This window comes from Salmo salar, chromosome ssa03 (genome assembly GCF_905237065.1).
Source record: "Salmo salar chromosome ssa03, Ssal_v3.1, whole genome shotgun sequence".
Lineage (NCBI taxonomy): Eukaryota > Metazoa > Chordata > Actinopteri > Salmoniformes > Salmonidae > Salmo > Salmo salar.
In genome coordinates, this window is record NC_059444.1 from 73,519,711 (window position 1) to 73,545,891 (window position 26,181).

The following is a 26,181-nucleotide window of genomic DNA, read 5'->3' on the forward strand; positions in this document are numbered from 1 at the left end:
GAGTGGTAACAGGGGATGTTATTGATTTCCTCAAGGTTACCTCGCCAAAACAAAGAAAGATCCAACAAGCATTGAGCCAGTTATTAAAAATGCATTTCATACCGGGCTATACGGTTTTCAATTACAAGGGCCGGCATTTACAGTAGTATAAACATTTTCTTATTTCCCTTACAAGAGGTGCACAAAATAGAGAAAGTTCCTTACGCAAAGCTGGAGAGGTTGTTCATACAGGTATTCAGATACAGATACAGTATGCTGTGTGTTTTGTAGAATCAGAGCAAATGGAAATATAGTTAAATATTTCAATCTCTGTTCATCTCATTAAAAGCCAGGATGGATGTCCCTCTCCTGTCTCATAGAGCTATGGTACAGGTCACCAACAGACCACCACCATCAGGCACTCTCTATATTTGGATATACAAGATATATTTACTTGTTTCTACGTATGTTGCTGTCATGAGTTTCTAGTGTTTGAGAACCAAGACCCAATCAAGGCCCTAAATGGATCAAGGTTGATCTGATGGTCTGAACGTTAAGCCACATGGTGATGGGGGAGCTACAGTAGGTCATACAGTATGACATGTGTCAGTGGGGGCCTAGGTAACACTTTATTTGGATAGTCCATTTGTAGATGCTATACGGACTATCTACAGACTATCAGTAACATTTCAACTAACTATCTACTGACCCTAGCTCTAACCCTAACCTTAACCGTTATCCTAACCCTAAACTTAACTCTAACCCTAACCTTACTCTAACCCTTATTCTTAACCTAACCCTAACCCTAACTGTAATATTAGCAAGGAGTTGCTTATTAACAGATTGTTGATAGTATGACCATCTGTAGACCATCTACTGATGGAAAATCCGGACTATCCAAATAAAGTGTGACTGAGGTCTGCTTATAAGTTTGGCAGCTCTTAATGGAAAAAAGTTTAATTTAATAATAAAACCCACTCAAGGTCATCATGAGGGGGAATCCCTCCTTTCATAGAAGGGAATCCCTAGTACGTAAACAAGATGACGTCAGAAGTCAAGATGCTCACGTCCTGATAGAGTGCCCCTTTGCATACCCCCTTTCCCCTCCATGCAGGGTGAAGCTGGTCCTGTTGGTCCATACAGGTTTGGTCTCTCTGGCACCCTGTGTCCTGACTTGGCAGCATTCCAAACAGAGAGGGCGGAGGGGAGAGAGGAGGGTTGGGATATCCCTGGCCCAAGGTGGGCCACATCGATAGGGCTGTTAGTCTGTCACACAGGCCTTATCTCTCTATCCCCTTTGGTGCTGAACGTAGTACAGCGTTTCTTGCCCCGGCGTACTTTCAAATGGGTGTTCCCTCCATTTTCTCTCTTTCTCTCTCTGTGCCTCTCCATCAGCCCCAGGTCACTCTATCATTGGGTACGTTTACGTTAGCATCGTGGCGATCAACCTATTTCTACTGCCACAGACTAGGCTGGATTACCTTGGTGCAGGTAAGGGTGTGGCCTCCCAGGCCGGGGGTCCTTTACTGGGGTCTGTCATTGAGGGGGCTTGGGGGTCAGTGGTATTGAGTGGAGTACAGGTGAGAAAAGGTGGGGATTTGAATGAAACATGTGACAGACAACTTTATCTAACTTTCCATGTATCTGAGGTTTATACTAAAATTGTATTATATATGCCTATTAGTGAGAATACATTTTTAGAATGACATAGCTGCAAGTTGGAGTTTGTCTTTCTACAACCCAAGTCTCTCAATTAATCTATTGCTAACTAACCGTACAATGACCCAGGTGCTTAATTTCTTGTTTGTAATTGGTACAAAAATGACTGTAAAATCTAACCAGCATTATGTGTGAGTTGTATAGTACAATTTACGGTCTGTAGTGTTTGATTGTGGCCTGTGATGTTTCAAATAACAGCTAACATCACACTTCTCTTCATCAGTTTAATTAGTGATGGTATATGTGAAGAAAGTTGACTTTTTTTTGTTTTCCCGATCACCTTAATTTAGTGGTCGACGGAGGTTTAAAAAGCTCAGGGTCACAAGGTTTGAGAGACTATGGCGGTAGTGAACAGTGTCTTATCTGTCCATCAGCCTCTGTTGTTCCAATGTTATACACATTTGCATAGTATTTCTAATCAACATTGTTTTATGTGTATTTGGAGTACTACATATTCATTGTGTAACCAGATATATGAAGACACAATTTTAAGTTAATACACATTAAAATATTCTACTTCTCACTGTACACTTAAAGATTTGTATTGCCTGTCATTGTACCACGAGTTACCACCAGCCTTTTTTTTCCTTTACTGTTTTTGGAGTAGAGTAAATCTGTTAAATTACAAGTTACTGTACAAAATAGTTGTTACAGTATGAGTTGTAATATTGTAAGTTACTGTAATGGATGACTAGAGCACTAGGGTGTCTGTCTATCCTGAGGAGGGCGTAACCCAGAGATAAGACTCTGTGAGTCTCCTACTCAAACCACTGCAAGGGCCACACTGTCTCAACAGCTGACTCATGGTTAGGAGCACAGCTCATAGGGGCTGTGACATGAGCTGGTGGTATCTTGATTAAATGGGCCTCAAAATGTGTCATAAGTGTGTTTATAAGGCTTACTTGTGTAGAGGTTCATATGCCCTGTTGGTTGGGCCTGTGACACATTGTGACCAATTTGGGTTCACTGTGTGAATGAGTAACCCATGAAAACATGACAAAACAGTCCATTTAGAGTTTACACCAGATTACCCCAGATAAATTTTACCCCAGATTAGCCCAGTTAGAGTTTACCCCAGATTAACCCAGTCAGAGTTTACCACAGATTACCCCAGTCAGAGTTTACCACAGATTACCCCAGTCAGAGTTTACCCCAGATTAACCCAGTCAGAGTTTACCCCAGATTAACCCAATTAGAGGTTACCCCAGATTACCCCAATTAGACTTTACTCCAGATTACCCCAGTCAGAGTTTACCCCAGATTAACACAGTTATAGAACTGATGCAGGGGCAGTTGAGTCTCAGGTATTCCCAGAATTATTCTTCAGGCCCAGGGCCATAAACCCCTCCCCCTCCCCCAAAATGGTCACGATAGAGCTGAGAGGTCTAGACTAGAGCAAGGTCTTATTCGATGTCACTGTTGAACCATTGATTGTGACATTAGAGGAAATCCCCAAATACCCCCCCCCCCCCCCATATGAGAGCGGGCTGGCATTCATTAGCTCTTCGGAAACTAAGTCATTGGTACGTTTCTATTTATAAGGCCACACTGAGACAGCTCCCTTTTCACCTGTGTACCTACATTGTCCAGCAGAAGAATGACAACTATCGCCTGCGCTCACATGTGCATTGTTGACTGTGCCTAAGGCCCGTACAGAGCTAGAGGAAAAAGGTTCATGGTTTTTTGAATATTTTTTTATTTAACCTTTATTTAACTAGGCAAGTCAGTTAAGAACAAATTCTTATTTACAATGATGGCCTACCAAAAGGCAAAAGGCCTCCTGCTGGGACGGGGGCCTGGGATAATTATTATATATATTTTTTAAATACAATAGAAATATAGGACAAAACACATATCACAGCAAGAGAGACAACACAACACTACATAAAGAGAGACCTAAGACAACAACATAACAAGGCAGCAAAACATGACAACACAGCATGGTAGCAACATTACATGACAACAACATGGGAGCAACACAACATGGTAGCAGCACAAAAACATGGTAGAAACATTATTGGGCAAAGTCAACAGCACAAAGGTCAAGAAGGTAGAGACAACAATACATCATACAAAGCAGCCACAACTGTCAGTAAGAGTGTCCATGATTGAGTCTTTGAATGAAGAGATTGAGAAAAACTGTCCAGTTTGAGTGTTTGTTGCAGCTCGTTCCAGTCGCTAGCTGCAGCGAACTGAAAAGAGGAGCGACCCAGGGATGTGTGTGCTTTGGGGACCTTTAACAGAATGTGACTGGCAGAACGGGTGTTGTATGTGGAGAATGAGGGCTGCAGTAGATATCTCAGATAGGGGGGAGTGAGGCCTAAGAGGGTTTTGTAAATAAGCATCAACCAGTGGGTCTTGCGACGGGTATACAGAGATGACCAGTTTACAAAGGAGTATAGAGTGCAGTGATGTGTCCTATAAGGAGCATTGGTGGCAAATCTGATGGCCGAATGGTAAAGAACATCTAGCCGCTCGAGAGCACCCTTACCTGCTGATCTATAAATTATGTCTCCGTAATCTAGCATGGGTAGGATGGTCATCTGAATCAGGGTTAGTTTGGCAGCTGGGGTGAAAGAGGAGCAATTACGATAGAGGAAACCAAGTCTAGATTTAACTTTAGCCTGCAGCTTTGATATGTGCTGAGAGAAGGACAGTGCACCGTCTAGCCATACTCCCAAGTACTTGTATGAGGTGACTACATCAAGCTCTGAACCCTCAGAGGTAGTAATCACACCTGTGGGAAGAGGGGCATTCTTCTTACCAAACCACATGACCTTTGTTTTGGAGGTGTTCAGAACAGGGTAAGGGTAGAGAAAGATTGTTGGACACTAAGGAATCTTTGTTGTAGAGCATTTAAAATCCAGGGAGGGTTCTCTGCCCCTTCCATTTGGAACAAGCTTCAAGAAGTCCTGGAAATTACAAGAGCCCCTACGTTTAAATGTGTTTAAAGCAAAGGTAAACACTATGATATACAATGAAGTGAGGGGCTGTCAGTGTTTTGACCCATAGTTGCACGACACTTCCCTAAACCATGTTGTTGCTCAATGTGTACATTTTTTTTTTTAACTGTAGTGTTTTGCTTTTTTGGCCAGGTCTCTCTTGTAAGAGATTGTTCATTTCAATGGTAAAATAAAGGTTAAATGCAAGTCTGTATTTCATGTGTCTAATTCTAGTGTGTTTGTGTTTATTAATTTATGTCAATGTGCATTCACATTACAGGGTATGCACAAACGTTGCTGAAAGTTTAAGGACAGACGAAGCAAGCACTGACACACTCCAATGGAGAACGATCTGTCTTTTGGAGAGGTGGATAAAACACATTTTTATTGCAGTAATGCAGTAAATGGGATGGGGAAATATGAATTGTCAATTCAAAGTATTTGTAACATTTTATTTACATATTTTACTTTGACCCCCCCCCCTCCTCTCTCTCTCTCTCTCGCTCTCTGATTCCATCCAGGATGTCATGTCCTATGAGGAGGAGATTGACTCTGCTTTCCCATCTCCGATCAGACCGTGAGTGCTCTCCCCTCTTAAAAGTTTATTTTTTAAGTCTAATTAGCATTTCCTCATAAAAGAAGTCCAACCTGAACAATATTAGAAGGAATTCAATTAATGGGTGAAAGAGTCTAAAACAAGATATTGTGAATGCAGCTACATCAAGTGGTTGCCTAGGTTGTCAGTGAGAGTGATCAGAAGTAGGGCTACTGTAAATGATTATACAACACCACCCCCCACTGGTCTAAGCCAGCATGACATCCTTATCTGAGAAGGCAGGACTGATAATGCAGAGCTTGCCCAAGTCTCTCACTGAAGTCACCAATCTCTGGTAACACAGCAAGCGAATGGTTCTGAGGCTACAGAATATACAGACATCATACAGGCTTTTGCTGCCCCTTTTGGCCAGAACGCCAAACACCAGGAGCTGCAGGTACTTCATGAAAGAAAGGAGCACAACCTGGCCTGTTGTCTGTAAGATCTGGTGAGACATGGACAGGTGTTGAGGAGCAGCACACCTGCGTCCCGTGCCCCCCCTCACTAACCTGGTTCTCCCCCCTCCCCCTCCCTCCCCAGGACCCCACCGGGCCACAGTGGCAACTATGACCTGGAGCAGAGCAGGCAGGAAGAGGACAGCGACCAGGCCATCCAGAGCATCGTCATTCACACCGACCCAGAGGGTGAGCACTAAACGCCCATCAACACATTCTCTCTACTCCCCTCTGTATGTCTCTCCTACACAAGTACACCTCCAATGGAGTGCTAGGACTGAATACTACCTCTCTGTATTTCAGCCTATCTGAACCTGAACACCAACGCCAACACCAGAGGGGATGCTCAGGTAAGCCCCATTTGGGGTATAGCTTCAAATAAACGGATACCTAGTATATTGACAAGGAAGTTGCCATTTTGAACCTGAGCATGATGTTGTGTGTGTGTGTCTCAGGCCTATGTGGAGCTGAATGAGCTCATGGGCAACAGCTGGCAGGAGACTGGCCGCTGGGTGGGCTATGAGGAGAATTTGAACCCAGCAACGGGCAAGTGGGGCCCCTCCCACGTCTCCTACCTCACCTTCAAGAGTCTGATCCAGCTTCGCAAGATCATGAGCACAGGTGACTATCTGGAACAAATTCACTGTGTTTATCACTCAATCTATATTAATTTCTTGACATAATCTGGTTCATTTCATGAGGTTATTAGCAAATGAATCTTTTCTCAGAACCACCATATGAAACCGTATTTCCAACAATAGATGACAGGCAGCAACAGGCCATGTTTGACCTTTCCCAAAACTCTGTCTGTGTGTGTTCAGGTGCGATCATTCTGGACCTGCAGGCCAGCAGTCTGTCTGCTGTGGCTGAGAAGGTGGTGGATGAATTGCGGAGCAAGGGTGAGATCCGTGCCACTGATAGAGATGGCCTGCTGAGGGCTCTACTGCAGAGACGCAGTCAGTCTGAGGGAGCTGGAGCTCGACCCCTGGGAGGAGACATCGAGATGCAGACATTCTCTGTCACCAAGCAGGTAACACTAGGCTTAGGATCTATATCGCACCGCTAAATCTAAATATCATTCCAGCACTTCATGACTTCTGTCAACCTCTCTTCCTCTTTCTTTGATAAATCTACCTTTCTCTCCCAATATCTCACTAACTGACCTTCCTCCCTTTGCTTTTCAGAGAGATACAACTGATAGCGTGGAAGCATCCATTGTCCTCTCAGGTAAGTCGTGTGTGAAAAATGTACTTTTTAAATGTATTTTATTTAACTAGGCAAGTCAGTTAAGAACAAATTCTTATTTACAATGGCGGCCTACACTGGCCAAACCCGGACGACACTGGGCCAATTGTGCACCGCCCTATGGGACTTCCAATCACGGCCGGTTGTGATACCGCCTGGAATCGAACCAGGGTGTCTGTAGTGACACCTCTAGTACTGAGATGCAGTGCCTTAGACCGCTGCGCCACTCGGGAGCCCAACTGGATATTCTGCCTGATTTGCCTATTCAACCATTTATTCTAAAGAATATGGAGACTGTAATCTAAGCTCTATATGTGTGTGTTTGTTCCAGGGGTGATGGACTCCCTGGAGAAGCCTGCTGTGGCCTTCGTCAGGCTGGGGGACTCTGTGGTGATAGAGGGGGCCCTGGAGGCCCCTGTGCCGGTGCGCTTCGTCTTTGTGCTGGTGGGCCCCAGCCAGGGAGGAGTGGATTACCATGAGAGTGGCCGTGCCATGGCTGCCCTTATGGCTGACTGGGTGAGAAAATAGGAGTGGAAGGAGGGATGGGACTTATTAAGGCCAAGGAGCGCAAGGGGGGAGGGGAAGAATGAGGAGATGCTTCATAGTATCTAGATGAATCTTTTCAGTGTTTTACAATAGCTAACCATGCTCTCCCCACATCTCCGGTCCTACAGGTCTTTAGTCTGGAGGCTTACCTAGCCCAGACTAACAAGGAATTGACCAATGCCATCGCTGATTTCATGGACTGCAGCATCGTCATCCCGCCCACTGAGATCCAGGACGAGGGCATGCTCCAGCCAATCATTGACTTCCAGAAGAAGATGCTGAAGGACAGACTCCGCCCCTCTGACACCCGAATCATATTTGGTGGTGGGGCCAAAGGTCAGTCACACAGACTAATCCTGTAGTTACAACTAATCTAAATCTACATATAACTTGAAAATTCAATTTCCAAAATTAGGGATTGTTTACGTTTGGCCTACATTTCCTTCTAATATGATTTTCCAAATAAAATTGATGTTTAGAAAATGCAGAGATTTTGGAGATTCTAGTCTAAACCCATCCAAAATACTTGCTCTGTCTGTGCTCATTTTGAGTCATTATTTGTTTTGTTTTTGTATCCAGCTGATGAGGCCGATGAGGAGCCAAGAGAAGACCCGCTGGCCCGGACAGGCATTCCCTTCGGCGGGATGATAAAGGACATGAAGCGGCGGTACCGCCATTACATCAGTGACTTCACAGACGCCCTCAACCCCCAGGTCCTGGCTGCTGTCATCTTCATCTACTTCGCTGCCCTGTCCCCTGCCATCACCTTCGGAGGCCTGCTGGGTGAGTTCATGTCTGAAGGAGGGACCCACCTAGTATCATAGAGGACAGGAGCACTGACTGACTCTATATAGGATTTGTGGGTAGGCCTACATAACAGCAGTTATAATCATGACCTTCATCCCCCTGACCTCTGCCTCCAGCCGATAAGACGGAGCACATGATGGGCGTGTCTGAGCTGATGATCTCCACCTGCGTCCAGGGCATCATCTTCGCCTTCATCGCAGCCCAGCCTACACTGGTCATCGGCTTCTCTGGACCACTGCTGGTGTTTGAGGAGGCCTTCTTTGCGGTATGTATCATAGAACTTTCACATAACAGCTCAGTGAGCCCTAGCTCTGACCCCTGATGACAGTATGCTGAGCCATCACTGCTTCATGTCCTCAGGATGTCAATCATATTAAACATGATTTGCATTGGCTATTATGATAACTATGAATTTCAAAGTTACAATGCAAGTACATCATTAACATAAACAACTTATTTTTATAAATCCCATTGTCTAGTTCTGCAAGTCCCAGGAGATTGAGTACATTGTGGGCCGTATCTGGGTAGGCCTGTGGCTGGTGATCATCGTGGTGGTTATCGTGGCCGTGGAGGGCAGCTTCCTGGTCAAATTCATCTCCCGCTTCACGCAGGAGATCTTCTCCATCCTCATCTCCCTCATCTTCATCTACGAGACCTTCAGCAAGCTCGGCAAGGTACCACACATCACTCTACCTCATCTCCTCACATCCATCCCAACATTTACATCCATCCACTATCCTAAGCACTTTTTTATACCTCAACTGTAAATACAAAAATAAAACCTGTCTTTCTCCTTTCCTTCACACCCCTCCTGTCCTCTGCTGCTAATTCATCTACATACCTACTTTTCTTCTCTTGTTATTCAGATCTTCAAAGCTCACCCTCTGGTTCTGAACTATGAGCACTTGAACGACACCCTGGACAACCCTTTCCACCCGGTGGTCAAGGAGGAAGTAAAGCATCTTGATGATGGCAACATTACAGTGCAAGAGATCTTAATTGAGAGGGCCTACCCCAACACCGCCCTGCTTTCCATGTGTCTTATGTTCGGGTGTTTCTTCATCGCATACTTCCTCCGTCAGTTCAAAAATGGCCACTTCCTCCCTGGACCGGTAAGAGCTACAGCTGTTTTCAACAGTGATGACTACTGTATGTCTGTGAGCAAAGCGAACTTTTAACAACCTGGTGCTTACACAGTATTTTACTGCTGGACAGTATTGAAGAGAGATGAATCAGGATAGGGTCTTTTAGGGCTGGAGAGCCCCCTCTGTGTTCTGTGTGTGATAGCCTTCACTTCATATGTTTTCCCTATCACCAGATTCGTCGGATGATTGGAGATTTTGGTGTTCCCATCGCCATTTTCTTCATGATCGCTGTGGATATCACCATTGAGGATGCCTACACTCAGGTTAGTGATGTATAGGTTTGTGTTGCCTTGACTAAAAGGTGATCTCGGTGTATAACATATTACTCTATCCTTAAACTGTTTCATGTAAAAAGTGATATCTATTAATAGATTAAATACAGCATATGTATTTTGTGTGTCCCCTGGCAGAAACTTGTGGTGCCCAAGGGTCTTATGGTGTCCAACCCCGATGCCAGAGGCTGGTTCATCAACCCCCTGGGAGAGAAGAAGCCTTTCCCCGCCTGGATGATGGGGGCGTGTTGCGTGCCAGCCCTGCTGGTCTTCATCCTCATCTTCCTCGAGTCCCAGATCACTACGTTAGTAAAATCGTCTTTATGTCCATAGTCCCTCCACAACCGCCAAGCCTCCTCTCATTGTTTGACCTCTGACCTTTCTAGGCTGATTGTGAGCAAACCAGAAAGGAAGATGGTGAAGGGCTCTGGTTTCCATCTGGACCTGCTCATCCTTGTCACCATGGGTGGCATCGCCTCCCTGTTTGGGGTGCCCTGGCTGAGTGCCGCCACAGTGCGTTCTGTCACCCATGCCAACGCCCTCACTGTCATGAGCAAGGGACCCAAGCCTGAGATCGAGAAGGTGCTGGAGCAAAGGATCAGCGGCATGCTTGTGGCCGCCATGGTCGGTAAGTGCTACCATATAGGCAACTGAGATTTAGCTGATGCAGTCGATCCCGACGAACAGACAGAACACTGGGTGTCTAAAGGAAAGGTCAGCACAGTCCTTTGTTGAGCTCCTAAAAATGTCTGAGAAATGTTTGTTGTTCCTGTATTCCCAGGTGTGTCTATTCTCTTGGAGCCTATCCTGAAGATGATTCCCATGACGGCTCTGTTTGGAATCTTCCTCTACATGGGTATAACCTCACTCAGTGGGATCCAGATGTGGGACCGAATGCTTCTGCTTATTGTACCCAGGAAATACTATCCTGCTGACGCCTACGCACAAAGGGTACACTGCCTCTCTACACCCCCCAATTGTCCTCCTTTCTGTTTCAGCGTTTTTTATCATTATTTAATTTATGAAACATACCAGACAATTCCTACACAATAACACACTGTGGCAATCACAACGTAATTATCTGAAAAATCATAAATTACCTTTGCACTTACAAGTTTTACACCATAGTAAATATCAGGAGTGCAACTTTGGTTTTAGAAGTGGGGGAGACATAATTTTGTATTGAATTTTTATACAATCGAATAAACACTCCAAGCAGCCTACCTGACCGCTCGGAGGTAGGCATGGTCCTAAAGCACACCATTGCTTGTTTTGTATCACATTCCAAAGATAAAACTGGGGGGGACAAAAATGCTATTTCAGAATGTGCCCGTCCCCAGTGAAGGTTATGCCCCTGGTAAACATAAGTATATATCCAATGTGTTGCCCCTGTCTTAACCCTCCTTCTCTCATCTCCTTACTGCAGGTAACTACTATGAAGATGCACTTGTTCACTCTGATCCAGTTGGTGTGTTTGGGAGCTCTCTGGATGGTGAAGATGAGTGCCTTCTCCCTGGCTCTGCCCTTTGTCCTCATCCTCACCATCCCCCTGCGCATGGCCATCACTGGAACACTCTTCACTGACAAGGAAATGAAATGTGTAAGTGGCACACAAATGTTTTAATGTGGTTAACTACAATCACAACACATGCATATGTTTGGGGTAGGAGCCTGGTCCCAGGTCAGTACCTTGTTGTCATGCCGATGAGTGGTCAGAAGATTTAGCTAAATCACATACACATGAGAACAGAATGGACCTGATAGAATCTGCAGAGAACATTTTCAAAATACCCATTCAGCTATTGATCAATAGAATGTCAGTATAGCTATTCATTTTCTTCCTATTGGGTTCAGTTTCATTTCTATTGGAAATGCTATCTTTCAAATCATTTTAGGAGGTTTAGAATAAATTCTGCCTCTAATAAATCAGTGTGACTCAACTAAACTGTGTGTGTTTCTCTAATGAGACTGTGTGATCTGTTGTAGCTGGATGCCTCTGACGGCAAGGTGAAGTTCGAAGAGGAGCCAGGAGAGGATATGTACAACGAGTCCCCGTTGCCATGAACACAACCTTTCACTTCTCAACTCACTGCGAGGACCCAGTGAACTCAAACAATGCTTTAATAGGGACCGGTGTCTAACACATTTATTAGTATATGCCATCAAAAAATATTCTTTAGGAAAATGTATTTTAGCCAACTGTCCTGAAACCTCATTGCAATTGGGTATGTTTGTGTGCCAAGCTAAAATGAAGGTCTCGGGTAAGCATTCAAACCTTTTTAATGACAGGTAGCCTAATATTCTACACTATTAATATGACAATTAACATTTATCTCTCACATACCCAAATAATGCCAAAAATATAATCCCATCAGTATTAGGCAGATAAATAGATAAATGCAATATTATAAGTCACACGAAAATGCTTTTCTATGGGACTGTTATTTTAGCCTTGGTTCTATAGCCTATTTTATACCCTAGTTACATTACTCTCCTTTGTTACAGTTTGGTTTTATGCTTCATTGTGATTAATTGTGTGCTTATTGAATGAAAGTATTTTGTAGATTACCTTTTGTTCTTGCTGTTTTGTTTAGTTGCAAGCTAAAGTGTGAGTATGGAGTTAAAATCATCTTAGTTCTATTTTTGGGTGTCAAGTGGTGTCACTCATTCAGTTCTTATACCTAAATACATATTTACTTCAGGATGTAATGCTTTCGGGATGGCAAAGGTGAGAGGGATACATATAGGAAAATTATTGATTAATCACTGAATGAATTGTAACAATATAATGATGATGTGGGAGAGAAATGTGTAAATATGACAAATGAATCACAGCAATAAGATCTGACTATAGGCCTATTGCACTATTTTTTCATTGATCAGGGACAGGTGTAAAAGGACAGCTGTATATTTGGTTTATTGTATGTGGATGTGTGTTTGAATCACTGTACAACTGCTGTTTTGATTTTCACCCAACCAATTAAAGACATTTTAAACCCTTTAATTTCTTAATTTGAGACATTCCATCACTTTATTCATCAATGGTAGGAGGACTGACAGTGCTGGTCCACAGGAGCACTGAGAAGGGCGCCACTCCAACACGGTTTAACGAGGCTGTGCGCTCATTGGAAAGTCATTTGTTTCCAATGGATCTGGCTGTCTGGATTGGATGGCTGGATTACGCCCACAAACTGACAAGGTGGAGTTGGAAGAAATTGCATGAGTGAGAAAATGAAACCGTCAAATAGGCTTCTAGACTTTGCAAATAGGAGCACCACTAAAAGTATAGGCCTATCCATGGAATACAATTCCAGTATCGTTTTCGCAATCTGTCAACAGTTAGCGCTGGCATGAATATATGTTTATGACACTTTTTTTCTCAAAATGTTCAGTAGGCCTTAACACTGCAGATTGTTATTAAATGTTATAATTTGTTAAATTACTTTAATGTAACAACAGCTGACTAAAGTTCCGCTTAGATATATGCATATTTGTCTGGGACAAATAACTTTTACAAAAGTATCAGTAGTCTAAAAGATTTGCACTCGCTCATTGTCCTCGGTTGGCAACGGCGGGTCGGGGAGCTAAATGTGGAAAAATAGTATGGCTGTGGGTGATGCGTTCGGTAGCGGGGGAGAGATCGAAAATGCGGATGTCTTTGCTAAGAGAAATGGTCGGATCGAGAGAGCTACGCGTTGAGTGGAAGGAGAAAGCAAGTGAGATGGAGGCGGGGGAAGTTCCCATCTCTGCGGGGACTGGAGCGCCTGTGCCCTGGACCGGCGGCGCAGTGCTGGCTAACATTCAACCCAACCCTTGTTCCACAACGAGCTCTACTCACGCTGAGACAGGTAAGGCTCACAGCCACCTCCGTCAATTCGACTGCTCAAAAAATATATAAACAAAATGATTTCCACAAACAATTTACGCTCAATATGGTTTATTTTCTCCCTTGAGTAATTTTAAAAGAACACCTCATCTTGAATGCCTTGTGTTAGCAAAACACTACTGTAGGGTAGACCATTCCGAGGTCGCCATACCCGAATTTCCTCTCCTTTACCACGGGTAGGAAATGCGAGCTATATGGTATAAATTGATAACATTTGCATTGATTATGGACCACCGTCAATTTGGAATTTAATTCACCAATGTATCTTATTTTCTGCTAAGAATTGACTATTTCCGCGCCGAGACCTCCATGCGGTTGTTGACAGAACCAGCCGCCTCTCTGGTTAGCCATCATGGATCTCAGTTTAATATCTCACCGTGTGGGCTCGCCCTCTATCTCGCTTGACAACCATCATTGCCAACCTGCGAAAACCAGTCTTTGGTACTGTTATAGTTGCCTATGATCCTGGTGCGGGGCAGGTTAGTTGCACACCCAGGCTTACTTTAAACCCCATTTCTTGCTAAGCATGTAGTGCGCCATATGAGCTTGTCACGGTCGGTATCCTAACTGACTCGCGCTTTGCCTGTAGTATGGCGGCTCTGGAACCATCCTCGCGCCAGTGAACCATTTGCAATCTCGGATGTACAAATATTTCATTCTGTGTGGTGTCAATTTGATACAATGTAACCGCGGATTGAAACCTTGTGAATGATGATAGATTGTAGTTATGTATCCTCATTTCAATTCGGAAGATTAGCACAGATTGTTACAATTTATTTCCTTTTTTCTTCATTCGTGTGCCTCAGTCTTCATGACCCATCCTCGCCACACGGCTACAAAACCTGGTTTACACCGTGTTCAACAACAGCTGAAAGAAAAGTCGGGGTGGATAGAACCGTTTCACGGTGAGTTTGTTCATTTAAATCGTTGTTTTCAAGAAACACAACAGTGAATTTGTCTGTCTCAGATTAATGATTTTCTAAACATGATTCTCTTTCATGGAGACGAGGTCAGTGTTCGGGTCGCAGTCGTTTGGAACTGGATTTTTTCCTATGGGTTAATTCAAAACTAGTAACGTTAGGCCAATACGTAATATTTTGAACGACCAATTACAAATGCATTTATCTAGTTAACGTTCCCTGCAATATTGATTGCACCCTAAATGTATATACAAAATAAAAACGTAAATCATTATCCATGGTGAATCCCCTGAAGTTAGCGAAGCTTTAGCTAGCTAGCATAACAGTTGACTGGTCTTGGTGGTGGTTTTCATATTTTACATTTACAGTAGCTAGCTAGCTACTATACCCTTTTAAACCTTAAAATGTATAGATTATTGTCATTTGATTATTTTCGCAGGTGACCACCGTGTTGGCTAACATATTGCTGTAAATTAATGTAAATCTGATGGTTGCTAACACAATATAGCTAGCGAGTTAGCAGCTAGCTAACCATTGCATTGAACCAGCGTAGTGCGGTTGTAACTAGCTAGCGCGGTCGGTCGTTGGCTCGGTTGGAGTATGTGGACCCCCCCAAACCATCTTATCATACCAGGATATTACTTTTAAATTTCCCATAAACTGCATTGATTTATTGGGACACTAGCTAACTATGTCCAACCACTGTTTTAAACGCATCATTAGACCAGCGATAATTGTATCCCCCCTTAAACGCACTGGCAGTCCAACACAAGCTCGTATCACCAAGAACGGGTAAACAACAGGCGGGGTGCTGACTGCAGAGTCGCCATCACATATCCCAAATCGGTTACGCCTCGCGCAAGAATGTCCTGCTTCTTCGAGTCTTTTTCGGTTTATGGTTGCCCGCTGCGATACTAAAACGATTAAAGCATAGAAACGGGTCACTGAGGACTATGCCCAACAATTTAATTTATTATAAAGCGTAATATGTATCCCTCTTTGGCCCCTCACAAGAGTCGGCCGATAGAGATTCAAGGCGGAGGCAGGTTTCAATTCCAGCTCAATGTTGCTAGTGTGGTTTTGTCGAGTGGTTCATTTGGTAGTAATGTTCCCTGGCCACCATTCCCCTTCGTTGGAGACCGAAAGCAGATCTCCCGTCCATAGTCAGCTGGTTGCCTACAGCTGCCTCTAAACGTTCGCTTCCTCCTTCTGTGGAACCTCCCCACCACCACTCCGAGAAAATCCTCCATTACCGATCGACAGAAGACATGGTCGACAGAAAGCAAAATGAGTTGCTACTTTAATGTAGAATAAGCTAGCCTATTTTCCAAATCGACATACAGAGAACATTACTAGTCGTATCCTTCTGCGGTGTTATTTGAGATGCGAAACCGTCACAAGCTATAGCCTGTCTCACCGTGTAGCGTAAACGTTTAGGGGCGGTGTAATAAACATTAATAACCATCATGTCGAAGTCGATTTTAATTTCCAGGATTTTAAAAGGCTGGAATTTCTTATCCAATAGCTTGTTTGGAATGATTAAAAGCAGTTGAATAATCTCTGTCCAATAAATCTTGTTTTCAGTATCACATTTTACACACTTATTTTAATATGCAAGTCAATATACTAGTAGAATGATATACATTTTTAACCTCTAACCTATGTCATTTCAAATGTGTTTAACCTCCAAACATTATTTTTCCACATATTTCCTAATATCACAAGGCATAGCATTGGCCAAAGTCGTTTTCTGTTACTTTCTCACATTTGCACGCATTAGGTGGATGCATAGGTAACTTGGCTATTATATATCCAGTGTAGATTTTTTTTTTGGTGGCACAGTAGTGAGAGTAAATTGTTGGTAAGATTAACAATGACTCACTGCACCTTGTATATTATTCACAGCCATTAAAAGAAAGGGATAGTGTTTTATTAGGATCTGTTTTGTTTATGTGCAGGTTAAAGAAAGTACAGATGAATGGAGAAATGGATGCGTCCACTAAAGACCAAGGTGAGATCATAGTCAATCAACGTGAGATCATAGTAGTCAATCAAGGTGAGATATAGTCACAACATGGAACTTCTTCCTTCCATCCCCTTCAGAATATTTTGCAAAATGGAGAGATTCATGATTTATTTTCACTTCAGCCAGGATAATGGTTGCAGGACAGGTAAGCTGATGTGTGTGTCCTTGTGTGGCTATAGTGTGGACGCAGGACGACCTTCTGAATCTGCTAGAGGCCATGAAAGTCAATCTTCCCCAGAAGGACCTGGCCAAGTACAAGACATCGGAATCCCATCTGGACTGGGAGAAGGTGGCCTTCAACTCATTCACAGGAGAGATGTGCAAACAGAAGTGGAACGAGGTCTCCAAAGTGGTACGCCATGTCTCTATTATGCTCTACTGTGGACTGGGGTATTGTGTATTTGAGAATAAAAGTGGATTTCCAATTCTTGTCAGTTCAATATGTACATACTGCATCTTGCCTCTGCAATGCGTTTTATGTTGTTCCGTGTCTTTGGTTCAGATCCGTAAATTTCGCACATTAACAGAGCTGATTTTCGATGCCCAAGACTTCATCAAGAACCCGTATAAGGGCAAGAAGCTGAAGGTGAGCTGCATGTCCTCTTTTTATGATAGACACTATCAGTTGATACTTTCACAGGTGACACATTATTTTCTTAGCAAATTCAGTTATCTGGTGACTGATTTGACTGTCTTTTGTGTGTAATTTTACTCATATTTGGTATTGTTCTTTCGAATGTTCTTCTGTTTTTTTCACTGAACAGAAGCATCCAGATTTCCCTAAAAAGCCCCTGACGCCATATTTCCGCTTCTTCATTGAGAAGAGGGCCAAGTATGCCAAGCTGCACCCTGAGATGAGCAACCTAGACCTCACCAAGATCCTCTCCATGAAGTACAGAGGGCTGCCCGACAAAAAGAAGGTCAGAAGCAGGGAGAGAGTGGGAAGGAAGAGATGCAATTAAAGGGAGGGATATAGTGACGTTTGGGATGGGGGGTAAATATGTCCTCCCTGGTAGATACAATTTATTTGAACTGAGTAATTTGCTGACGTTGCTCATGGTCGACTGACTTGTTTTTTGACAACAGAAAAAATATCTAGAAGACTTCCAGAAAGACAAAGAAACGTTTGGCCACAGCATGTCAAAGTTCAGGTAAGGTTCAAATGTAGGTTATCTGCAACTGCAGTAAATATATATTTCAAGGGTGGATTTCTCCATTGTGTTGAATGTGTTTTAATTTGCTTGTTGAGTATTTTTATTTAACCTTTATTTAACTAGGCAAGTCAGTCAAGAACAAATTCTTATTTACAATGACGGCCTACCAAAAGGCAAAAGGCCTCCTGCTGGGATTAAAAATAAAATATAAATATAGGACAAAACACACATCACGACAAGAGACAAAACAACACTACATAAAGAGAGACCTAAGACCACAACATGGCAAAGCAGCAACACATGACAACACAGCATGGTAGCAACACAACATAAGAACAACATGGTAGCAACACAACATGGTACAAACATTGGGCACAGACAACAGCACAAACGGCATGAAGGTAGAGGCAATAATACATCACACAAAGCAGCCACAACTGTCAGTAAGAGTGTCCATGATTGAGTCTTTGAATGAAGAGATTGAGAATAAACTGTCCAGTTTGAGTGTTTGTTGCAGCTCGTTCCAGTCGCTAGTTGCAGCGAACTGAAAATAGGAGCGACCCAGGGATGTGTGTGCTTTGGGGACCTTTAACAGAATGTGACTGGCAGAACGGGTGTTCTATGTGGAGGATGAGGGCTGAAGTAGATATCTCAGATAAGGGGGAGTGAGGCTTAAGAGGGTTTAATAAATAAGCATCAACCAGTGGGTCTTGCGATGGGTATACAGAGATGACCAGTTTACAGAGAAGTATAGAGTGCAGTGATGTGTTCTACTGATCACCTCAATCCACAAAAGTAGAGACCAATTTGACCCCAATAACTACCGTGGGATATGCGTCAACAGAAACCTTGGGAAAATCCTCTGCGTTATCATTAACAGCAGACTCGTACATTTCCTCAGTGAAAACAATGTACTGAGCAAATGTCAAATCGGCTTCTTACCATATTATCGTACGACAGACCACGTATTCACCCTGCACATCCTAATTGACAAACAAACCAAAACAAAGGCAAAGTCTTCTCATGCTTTGTTAATTTCAAAAAAGCCTTCCACTCATTTTGGCATGAGGGTCTGCTATACAAATTGATGGAAAGTGGTGTTGGGGGAAGATAGCCTATTGGTTAGAGCGTTGGGCCAGTAACCGAAAGGTTTATAGATCGAATCCTCGAGCTGGTAAAAATCTGTCGTTCTGCCCCTGAACAAGGCAGTTAACCCACTGTTCCTAGGCTGTCATTGTAAATAACAATTTGTTCTTAACTGACTTGCCTAGTTAAATAAGGAGCATTGGTGGCAAATCTAATGGCCGAATGATAAAAAACATCTAGCCGCTCGAGAGCACCCTTACCTGCCGATCTATAAATGATGTCTCTGTAATCTAGCATGGGTAGGATGGTCATCTGAATCAGGGTTAGTTTGGCAGCTGGGGTGAAAGAGGAACAATTTATGAGGAGCGATTACGATAGAGGAAACCAAGTCTAGATTTAACTTTAGCCTGCAGATTTGATATGTGCTGAGAGGACAGTGTACCGTCTAGCCATACTCCCAAGTACTTGTATGAGGTGGCTACCTCAAGCTCTAAACCCTCATAGGTAGTAATCACACCTGTGGGAAGAGTGGCATTCTTCTTACCAAACCACATGACCTTTGTTTTGGAGGTGTTCAGAACAAGGTTAAGGGTAGAGAGTAGAGGTCAACCGATTAATCGGAATTGCCGATTTTAATTAGGGCCAATTTCAAGTTTTCATAACAATCGGTAATCAGCATTTTTGGACACCGATTATGGCCGATTACATTGCACTCCACGAGAAGACTGCATGGCAGGCTGACTACCTGTTATGCGACTGCAGCAAGGAGCCACGGTAAGGTGCTAGCTAGCATTAAACTTGTCTTATAAAAAACAATCAATCTTAACATAATCACTAGTTAACTACACATGGTTGATGATATTACTAGTTTATCTAGCTTGTCCTGCGTTGCATATAATTGATGCAGTGCCTGTTAATTTATCATTGAATCACAGCCTACTTCTCCAAACGGGTGATTTAACAAGCGCATTTGTGAAAAAAGCTCTGTCGTTGCACCAATGTGTACCTAACCATAAACATCAATGCCTTAAACTCAATACACAACTATATAATTTTTAAACCTGCATATTTAGTTAATATTGCCTGCTAACATGAATTTCTTTTAACTAGTGAAATTGTGTCACTTCTCTTGCGTTCTGTGCAGCAGAGTCAGAGTATATGCAGCAGTTTGGGCCGCCTGGCTCATTGCGAACTGTGTGAAGACCATTTCTTCCTAACAACGACCGTCATTAATTTGCCAGAATTATACATAATTATGACATAACATTGAAGGTTGTGCAATGTAACAGCAATATTTAGACTTAGGGATGCCACCCATTTAGATAAAATATGGAATGGTTCTGTATTTCACTGAAAGAATAAACGTTTTGTTTTCGTAATTATAGTTTCTGGATTTGACCATATTAATGACCTAAGGCTCGTATTTCTGTGTGTTATTATATTATAATTAAGTCTATGATTTGATAGAGCAGTCTGACTGAGCGGTGGTAGGCAGCAGCAAGCTCGTAAGCATTCATTCAAACAGCACTTTCCTGCATTTGCCAGAAGCTCTTCGCTGTGCTTCAAGCATTGCGCTGTTTATGACTTCAAGCCTATCAACTCCCGAGATTAGGCTGACAATACTAAAGTACCTGTTAGAACATCCAATAGTCAAAGGTATATGAAATACAAATGGTATAGAGAGAAATAGTCCTATAATTCATATAATAACCTCAACCTAAAACTTCTTACCTGGGAATATTGAAGACTCATGTTAAAAGGAACCTCCAGCTTTCATATGTTCTCATGTTCTGAGCAAGGAACTTAAACGTTAGCTTTTTTACATGGCACATATTGCACTTTTACTTTCTTCTCCAACTCTTTGTTTTTGCATTATTTAAACCAAATTGAACATATTTCATTATTTATTTGAGACAAAATTGATTTTATTGATGTGTTATATTAAGTTAAAATAAGTGTTCATTCAGTATTGTTGTAATTGTCATTATTACAAATATATATACATACATGCATACATGCATATCGGCCGACGTAATTGGTATCGGCTTTTTTTTGGGGTCCTCCAATAATCGGTATCGGCGTTGAAAAATCATAATCGGTCGACCTCTAGTAGAGAGCTTGTTGGACACTAAAAGCTTTGTCGTAGAGCATTTAACACAAAATCTGGGGAGGGGCCAGCTGAGTATATTTATTTTTATTTCACCTTTATTTAACCAGGTAGGCTAGTTGAGAACAAGTTCTCATTTCCAACTGCGACCTGGCCAAGATAAAGCATAGCAATTCGACACATACAACAACAGTTACACATGGAATAAACAAAACATACAGTCAATAATACAGTAGAACCAAAGAAAACAAAAGTCTATATACAGTGAGTGCAAATGAGGTAAGTTAAGGCAATAAATACGCCATGGTGGTAATTACAATATAGCAATTAAACACTGGAATGGTAGATGTGCACAAGATGAATGTGCAAGTAGAGATACTGGGGTGCAAAGTAACAAGATAAATAAATACAGTATGGGGATGAGGTAGGTAGATAGATGGGCTGTTTACAGATGGGCTATGTACAGGTGCAGTGATCTGTCAGCTGCTCTGACAGCTGGTGCTTAAAGCTAGTGAGGGAGATATGAGTCTCCAGCTTCAGATATTTTTGCAGTTTGTTCCAGTCATTGGCAGCAGAGAACTGGAAGGAAAGACGACCAAAGGAGGAATTGGCTTTGGGGGTGACCAGTGAGATATAACTGCTGGAGCGCATGCTACGAGTGGGTGCTGCTATGGTGACCAGTGAGCTGAGATAAGGCGGGGCTTTACCTAGCAGAGTCTTGTAGATAACCTGTAGCCGGTGGGTTTGGCGATGAGTATGAAGCGAGGGCCAACCAACGAGAGTTTGCAGGTCGCAATGGTGGGTAGTGTATGGGGCTTTGGTGACAAAACGGATGGCACTGTGATAGACTGCATCCAGTTTGTTGAGTAGAGTGTTGGAGGCTATTTTATAGATGACATCACCGAAGTCGAGGATCGGTAGGATGGTCAGTTTTACGAGGGTATGTTTGGCAGCATGAGTGAAGGATGCTTTGTTGCGATATAGGAAGCCGATTCTAGATTTCATTTTGGATTGGAGATGCTTAATGTGAGTCTGGAAGGAGAGTTTACAGTCTAACCAGACACCCAGGTATTTGTAGTTGTCCACATATTCTAACTCTTAGCCGTCCAGAGTAGTGATGCTGGACGGGCGAGCAGGTGCGGGCAGTGATCGATTGAATAGCATGCATTTCGTTTTACTTGCGTTTAAGAGCAGTTGGAGGCCACGGAAGGAGAGTTGTATAGCATTGAAGCTCGTCTGGAGGTTAGTTACCACAGTGTCCAAAGAGGGGCCAGAAGTATACAGAATGGGGTCGTCTGCATAGAGGTGGATCAGAGAATCACCAGCAGCAAGAGCAACATCATTGATATATACAGAGAAGAGAGTCGGCCTGAGAATTGAACCCTGTGGCACACCCATAGAGACCGCCAGAGGTCCGGACCACAGGCCCTCCGATTTGACACACTGAACTCTATCAGGGAAGTAGTTGGTAAACCAGGCGAGGCAATCATTTGAGAAACCACGGCTGTCGAGTCTGCCAATAAGAATGTGGTGATTGACAGAGTCGAAAGCCTTGGCCAGGTCGATGAATACGGCTGCACAGTAATGTCTCTTATCGATGGCGGTTATGATGTCGTTTAGGACCTTGAGCATGGCTGAGCTGCACCCATGACCAGCTCTGAAACCAGATTGCATAGCGGAGAAGGTACGGTGGGATTTGAAATGGTCGCTAATCTGTTTGTTAACTTGGCTTTCGAAGACCTTAGAAAGACGGGGCAGGAAAGATATAGGTCTGTAGCAGTTTGGGTCTAGAGTGTCACCCCCTTTGAAGAGGGGGATGACCGCGGCAGCTTTCCAATCTTTGGGAATCTCAGACGATAAGAGAGGTTGAACAGGCTAGTAATAGGGGTTGCAACAATTTCTGCAGATAATTTTAGAAAGAGAGGGTCCAGATTGTCTAGCTCGGCTGATTTGTATGGGTCCAGATTTTGCAGCTCTTTCAGAACATCGGCTATCTGGATTTGGGTTAAGAAATGGTGGGGGCTTTGTCGGGTTGCTGTGGAGGGTGCCGGGCAGTTGACCGGGGTAGGGGTAGCCAGGTGGAAAGCATGGCCAGCCGTAGAGAAATGCTTATTGAAATTCTCAATTATAGTGGATTTATTGGTGGTAACAGTGCTTACTAGCCTCAGAGCAGTGGGCAGCTGGGAGGAGGTGCTCTTATTATCCATGGACTTTACAGTGTCCCAGAACTTTGAGTTACTACTACAGGCTGCAAATTTCTGTTTGAAAAAGCTAGCCTTAGCTTTTCTAACTGCCTGTGTATATTTGTTCCTAACTTCCCTGAAAAGTTGCATATCACAGGGGCTATTCGATGCTATTGCAGAACGCCACAGGATGTTTTTGTGCTGGTCAAGGGCAGACAGGTCTGGAGTGAACCAAGGACTATATCTATTCCTAGTTCAACATTTTTTGAGTGGGGCATGCTTATTTAAGATGGTGAGGAAGGCACTTTTAAAGAATAGCTAGGCATGATCTGACGGGATGAGGTCAATGTCATTCCAGGAAACCCTGGCCAGGTCGATTTAGAAAGGCCTGCTCGCAGAAATGTTTTAGGGAGTGTTTGACAGTGATGAGGGGTGGTCGTTTGGTCGCAGACCCATTACGGATGCAGACAATGAGGCAGTGATCACTGAGATCTTGATTGAAAACAGCAGCGGTGTATTTGGACGGCGAGTTAGTTAGGATGACATCTATGAGGGTGCCTGTGTTTACGGATTTGGAGTTGTACCTGGTAGGTTCATTGATCATTTGTGTGAGATTGAGGGCATCAAGCTTAGATTGTAGGATGGCCGGGGTGTTAAGCATGTCCCAGTTTAGGTCACTTAGTAGCACGAGCTCAGAAGATAGATGGGGGGCAATCAATTCACATATGGTATCGAGGGCACAGCTGGGGGCAGAGGGAGGTCTATAGCAAGCGGCAACAGTGAGAGACTTGTTTCTGGAAAGGTGAATTTTTAGAAGTAGAAGCTCGAATTGTTTGGGTACAGACTTGGATAGTAATACAGAACTCTGCAGGCTATCTTTCCAGTAGATTGCAACACCGCCCCCTTTGGCAGTTCTATCTTGGCGGAAAATGTTATAGTTAGCGATGGAGATTTGAGGGTTTTTGGTGGTTTTCCTAAGCCAGGATTCAGACACGGCTAAGACATCTGGGTTGGCAGAGTGTGCTAAAGCACTGAGTAAAACAAACTTGGGGAGTAGGCTTCTAATGTTAACATGCATGAAACCAAGGCTTTTACGGTTACATAAGTCAACAAATGAGAGCACCTGGGGAGTGGGAGTGGAGCTAGGCACTGCAGGACCTGGATTAACCTCCATATCACCAGAGGAGAAGTAGGATAAGGGTACGGCTAAAGGCTATACGAACTGGCCGTCTAGCACGTTCGGAACAGAGAGTAAAAGGAGCAGGTTTCTGGGCATGATAGCATAGATTCAAGGCATAGTGTACAGACAAAGGTAAGGTAGGATGTGTGTACATTGGAGGTAAACCTAGGCATTGAGTAATGATGATCATGATCATCGCATACGTAGGAGGTGGAACAACATGGTTGGTTAAGGCATATTGAGCAGGGCTAGAGGCTCTACAGTGAAATAACACAGTAATCACTAACCAGGACAGTAATGGACAAGGCATATTGATATTAGAGAGAGGCATGCGTAGCCAGGTGAACATATGGGTCCAGTGAGTGGTTGGGCTGACTGGGGACATGGCGATTTAGACAGTTAGCAGGCCGATGCTAACATTTAGTAGGCCGTGGCTAAACAAGCTAGCAGTTAGACCGGGGCTGGCAAGCTAGCAGTTAGCAGACTGGGGCTGGCAAGCTAGCAGTTAGCAGACTGGGGCTGGCAAGCTAGCAGTTAGCAGACTGGGGCTGGCAAGCTAGCAGTTAGCAGACTGGGGCTGGCAAGCTAGCAGTTAGCAGACTGGGGCTGGCAAGCTAGCAGTTAGCAGACCGGGTTGGCAGACCGGGGCTAGCAGTTGGCAGACCGGGGCAGGCAAGTTAGCCTTTGGGAGACGTCGCGATGGGGGTAAGTCTGTTTTTGCCTCTTCGTGCGGTGACGTCGATAGACCAGTCGTGGAATTAGTAGGGTTCCAAGTAGCTCTAGGTAGCTAGTAGGCCGCAGTTATCAGAATGGGCCTTCAGCGGACATCGCACCTGAGGGTCCTGTTGGAATCGACAGGGAAGATTATGTCGGTATTCCAGTCGTAGAGGATCGGCGGGGTTCCGTGCCCCGTACCGGCAGTAGAAGGGGTCCGGATATTGTAGCCCAGGAGTGGGCTTCGGTGGTAGCACAGGAGCCCTGTCCGGGCTAGCTTCAGGCTAATTGGTGCTTGCTCCGGGATGGAGACGCTAGCCAGGAGTAGTCACCCGGGATTGCGGTTAGCTAGTTGCGAAGATCCAGATGAAAATGTTCAGAGTTTGCGGTAGGTATAAGTCTATCATCTGCATATAAATGGATGAGAGAGCTTCCTACTGCCTGAGCTATGTTGATGTAAATTGAGAAGAGCATGGGGCCTAGGATCGAGCCTTGGGGTACTCCCTTGGTGACAGGCAGTGGCTGAGACAGCAGATTTTCTGACTTTTATACACTGGCCTGGTTTGCTAACTTCCTCTCTCAAAGAGTGCAAAGACCCCTCAGGGTCACCAATACTCCTTAGCCATCCCACAAGAATGGAATGGTCTACCGTATCAAAGCTTTGGCCAAGTCAATAAAAATCGCAGCACAACATTGCTTAGAATCAAGGGCAATTGTGACATCATTGAGGACCTTTTAAGATTGCAGTGACACATCCATAACCTGAGCTGAAACCAGATTGCATACCCGAGAGAATACTATAGACATCAAGAAAGCCAGTCAGTTGGGGCTTCCGGTGACGCAACTTAAGAAATGGCTGCCTAGTTTTTTTGTACTGCACATCGGTTGGGTATTTCCCCCCCTAAATTCAAGTATTTACTCAGAGCATTGTAATAACTTAAGCAAAATGGAAAAGGGGGAAATAGGAAAAGGTCGCGGAGCTACAACAACAGCCCGTAACAAGACCGAAGAAGATATAATCGTCGATGAACCTGAGATGGCTAATGCTAGCGCAAATAAGAACCCTCATTTCCTGAGGTGATAAAGGAGGAATTGCGCGAGGCGCTCACAGGCTTACGAGAGGAACTTCGAGAAGTTGTAAGAAAGGAACTAAATGAGTTCAAGAAAGACATTAACCAGAAACCTGAAGAAAACAAATTAGAACTTCAGCATATCTATAA

The 26,181-nt window shown here is 43.7% G+C and overlaps 2 protein-coding genes across 3 annotated transcripts in view; both read left to right on the top strand.

The window, feature by feature from the left end:
* Positions 1-1,221: 1,221 nt before the first annotated feature.
* Positions 1,222-12,709, top strand: LOC100380859 (band 3 anion exchange protein). Its single transcript, XM_045715382.1, has 20 exons — positions 1,222-1,470; positions 4,921-5,007; positions 5,162-5,217; positions 5,776-5,879; positions 5,994-6,040; positions 6,146-6,311; positions 6,512-6,720; positions 6,875-6,917; positions 7,267-7,451; positions 7,610-7,817; positions 8,061-8,264; positions 8,405-8,553; positions 8,768-8,962; positions 9,155-9,400; positions 9,607-9,696; positions 9,844-10,010; positions 10,092-10,333; positions 10,487-10,656; positions 11,132-11,305; positions 11,692-12,709. Exons 2-20 carry the CDS (start codon positions 4,981-4,983, stop codon positions 11,767-11,769), a joined length of 2,760 nt encoding a protein of 919 aa, XP_045571338.1. The 5' UTR covers positions 1,222-1,470; positions 4,921-4,980; the 3' UTR covers positions 11,770-12,709.
* Positions 12,710-12,962: 253 nt separating this feature from the next.
* LOC106606818 (nucleolar transcription factor 1) overlaps positions 12,963-26,181 on the top strand; it is a 33,136-nt gene continuing 19,917 nt past the window's right edge. The window contains exons 1-7 of one of the 2 annotated variants that reach the window (XM_045715384.1): positions 12,963-13,553; positions 14,398-14,496; positions 16,470-16,522; positions 16,717-16,889; positions 17,040-17,123; positions 17,302-17,457; positions 17,624-17,688. In XM_045715384.1, the coding sequence (XP_045571340.1) occupies positions 16,486-16,522; positions 16,717-16,889; positions 17,040-17,123; positions 17,302-17,457; positions 17,624-17,688 (515 nt within the window). In that variant the 5' untranslated portion in view covers positions 12,963-13,553; positions 14,398-14,496; positions 16,470-16,485. Of the gene's footprint in view, positions 13,554-14,397; positions 14,497-16,469; positions 16,568-16,716; positions 16,890-17,039; positions 17,124-17,301; positions 17,458-17,623; positions 17,689-26,181 lie in introns of both variants that reach the window. The other variant, XM_045715383.1, reaches the window with a different exon arrangement.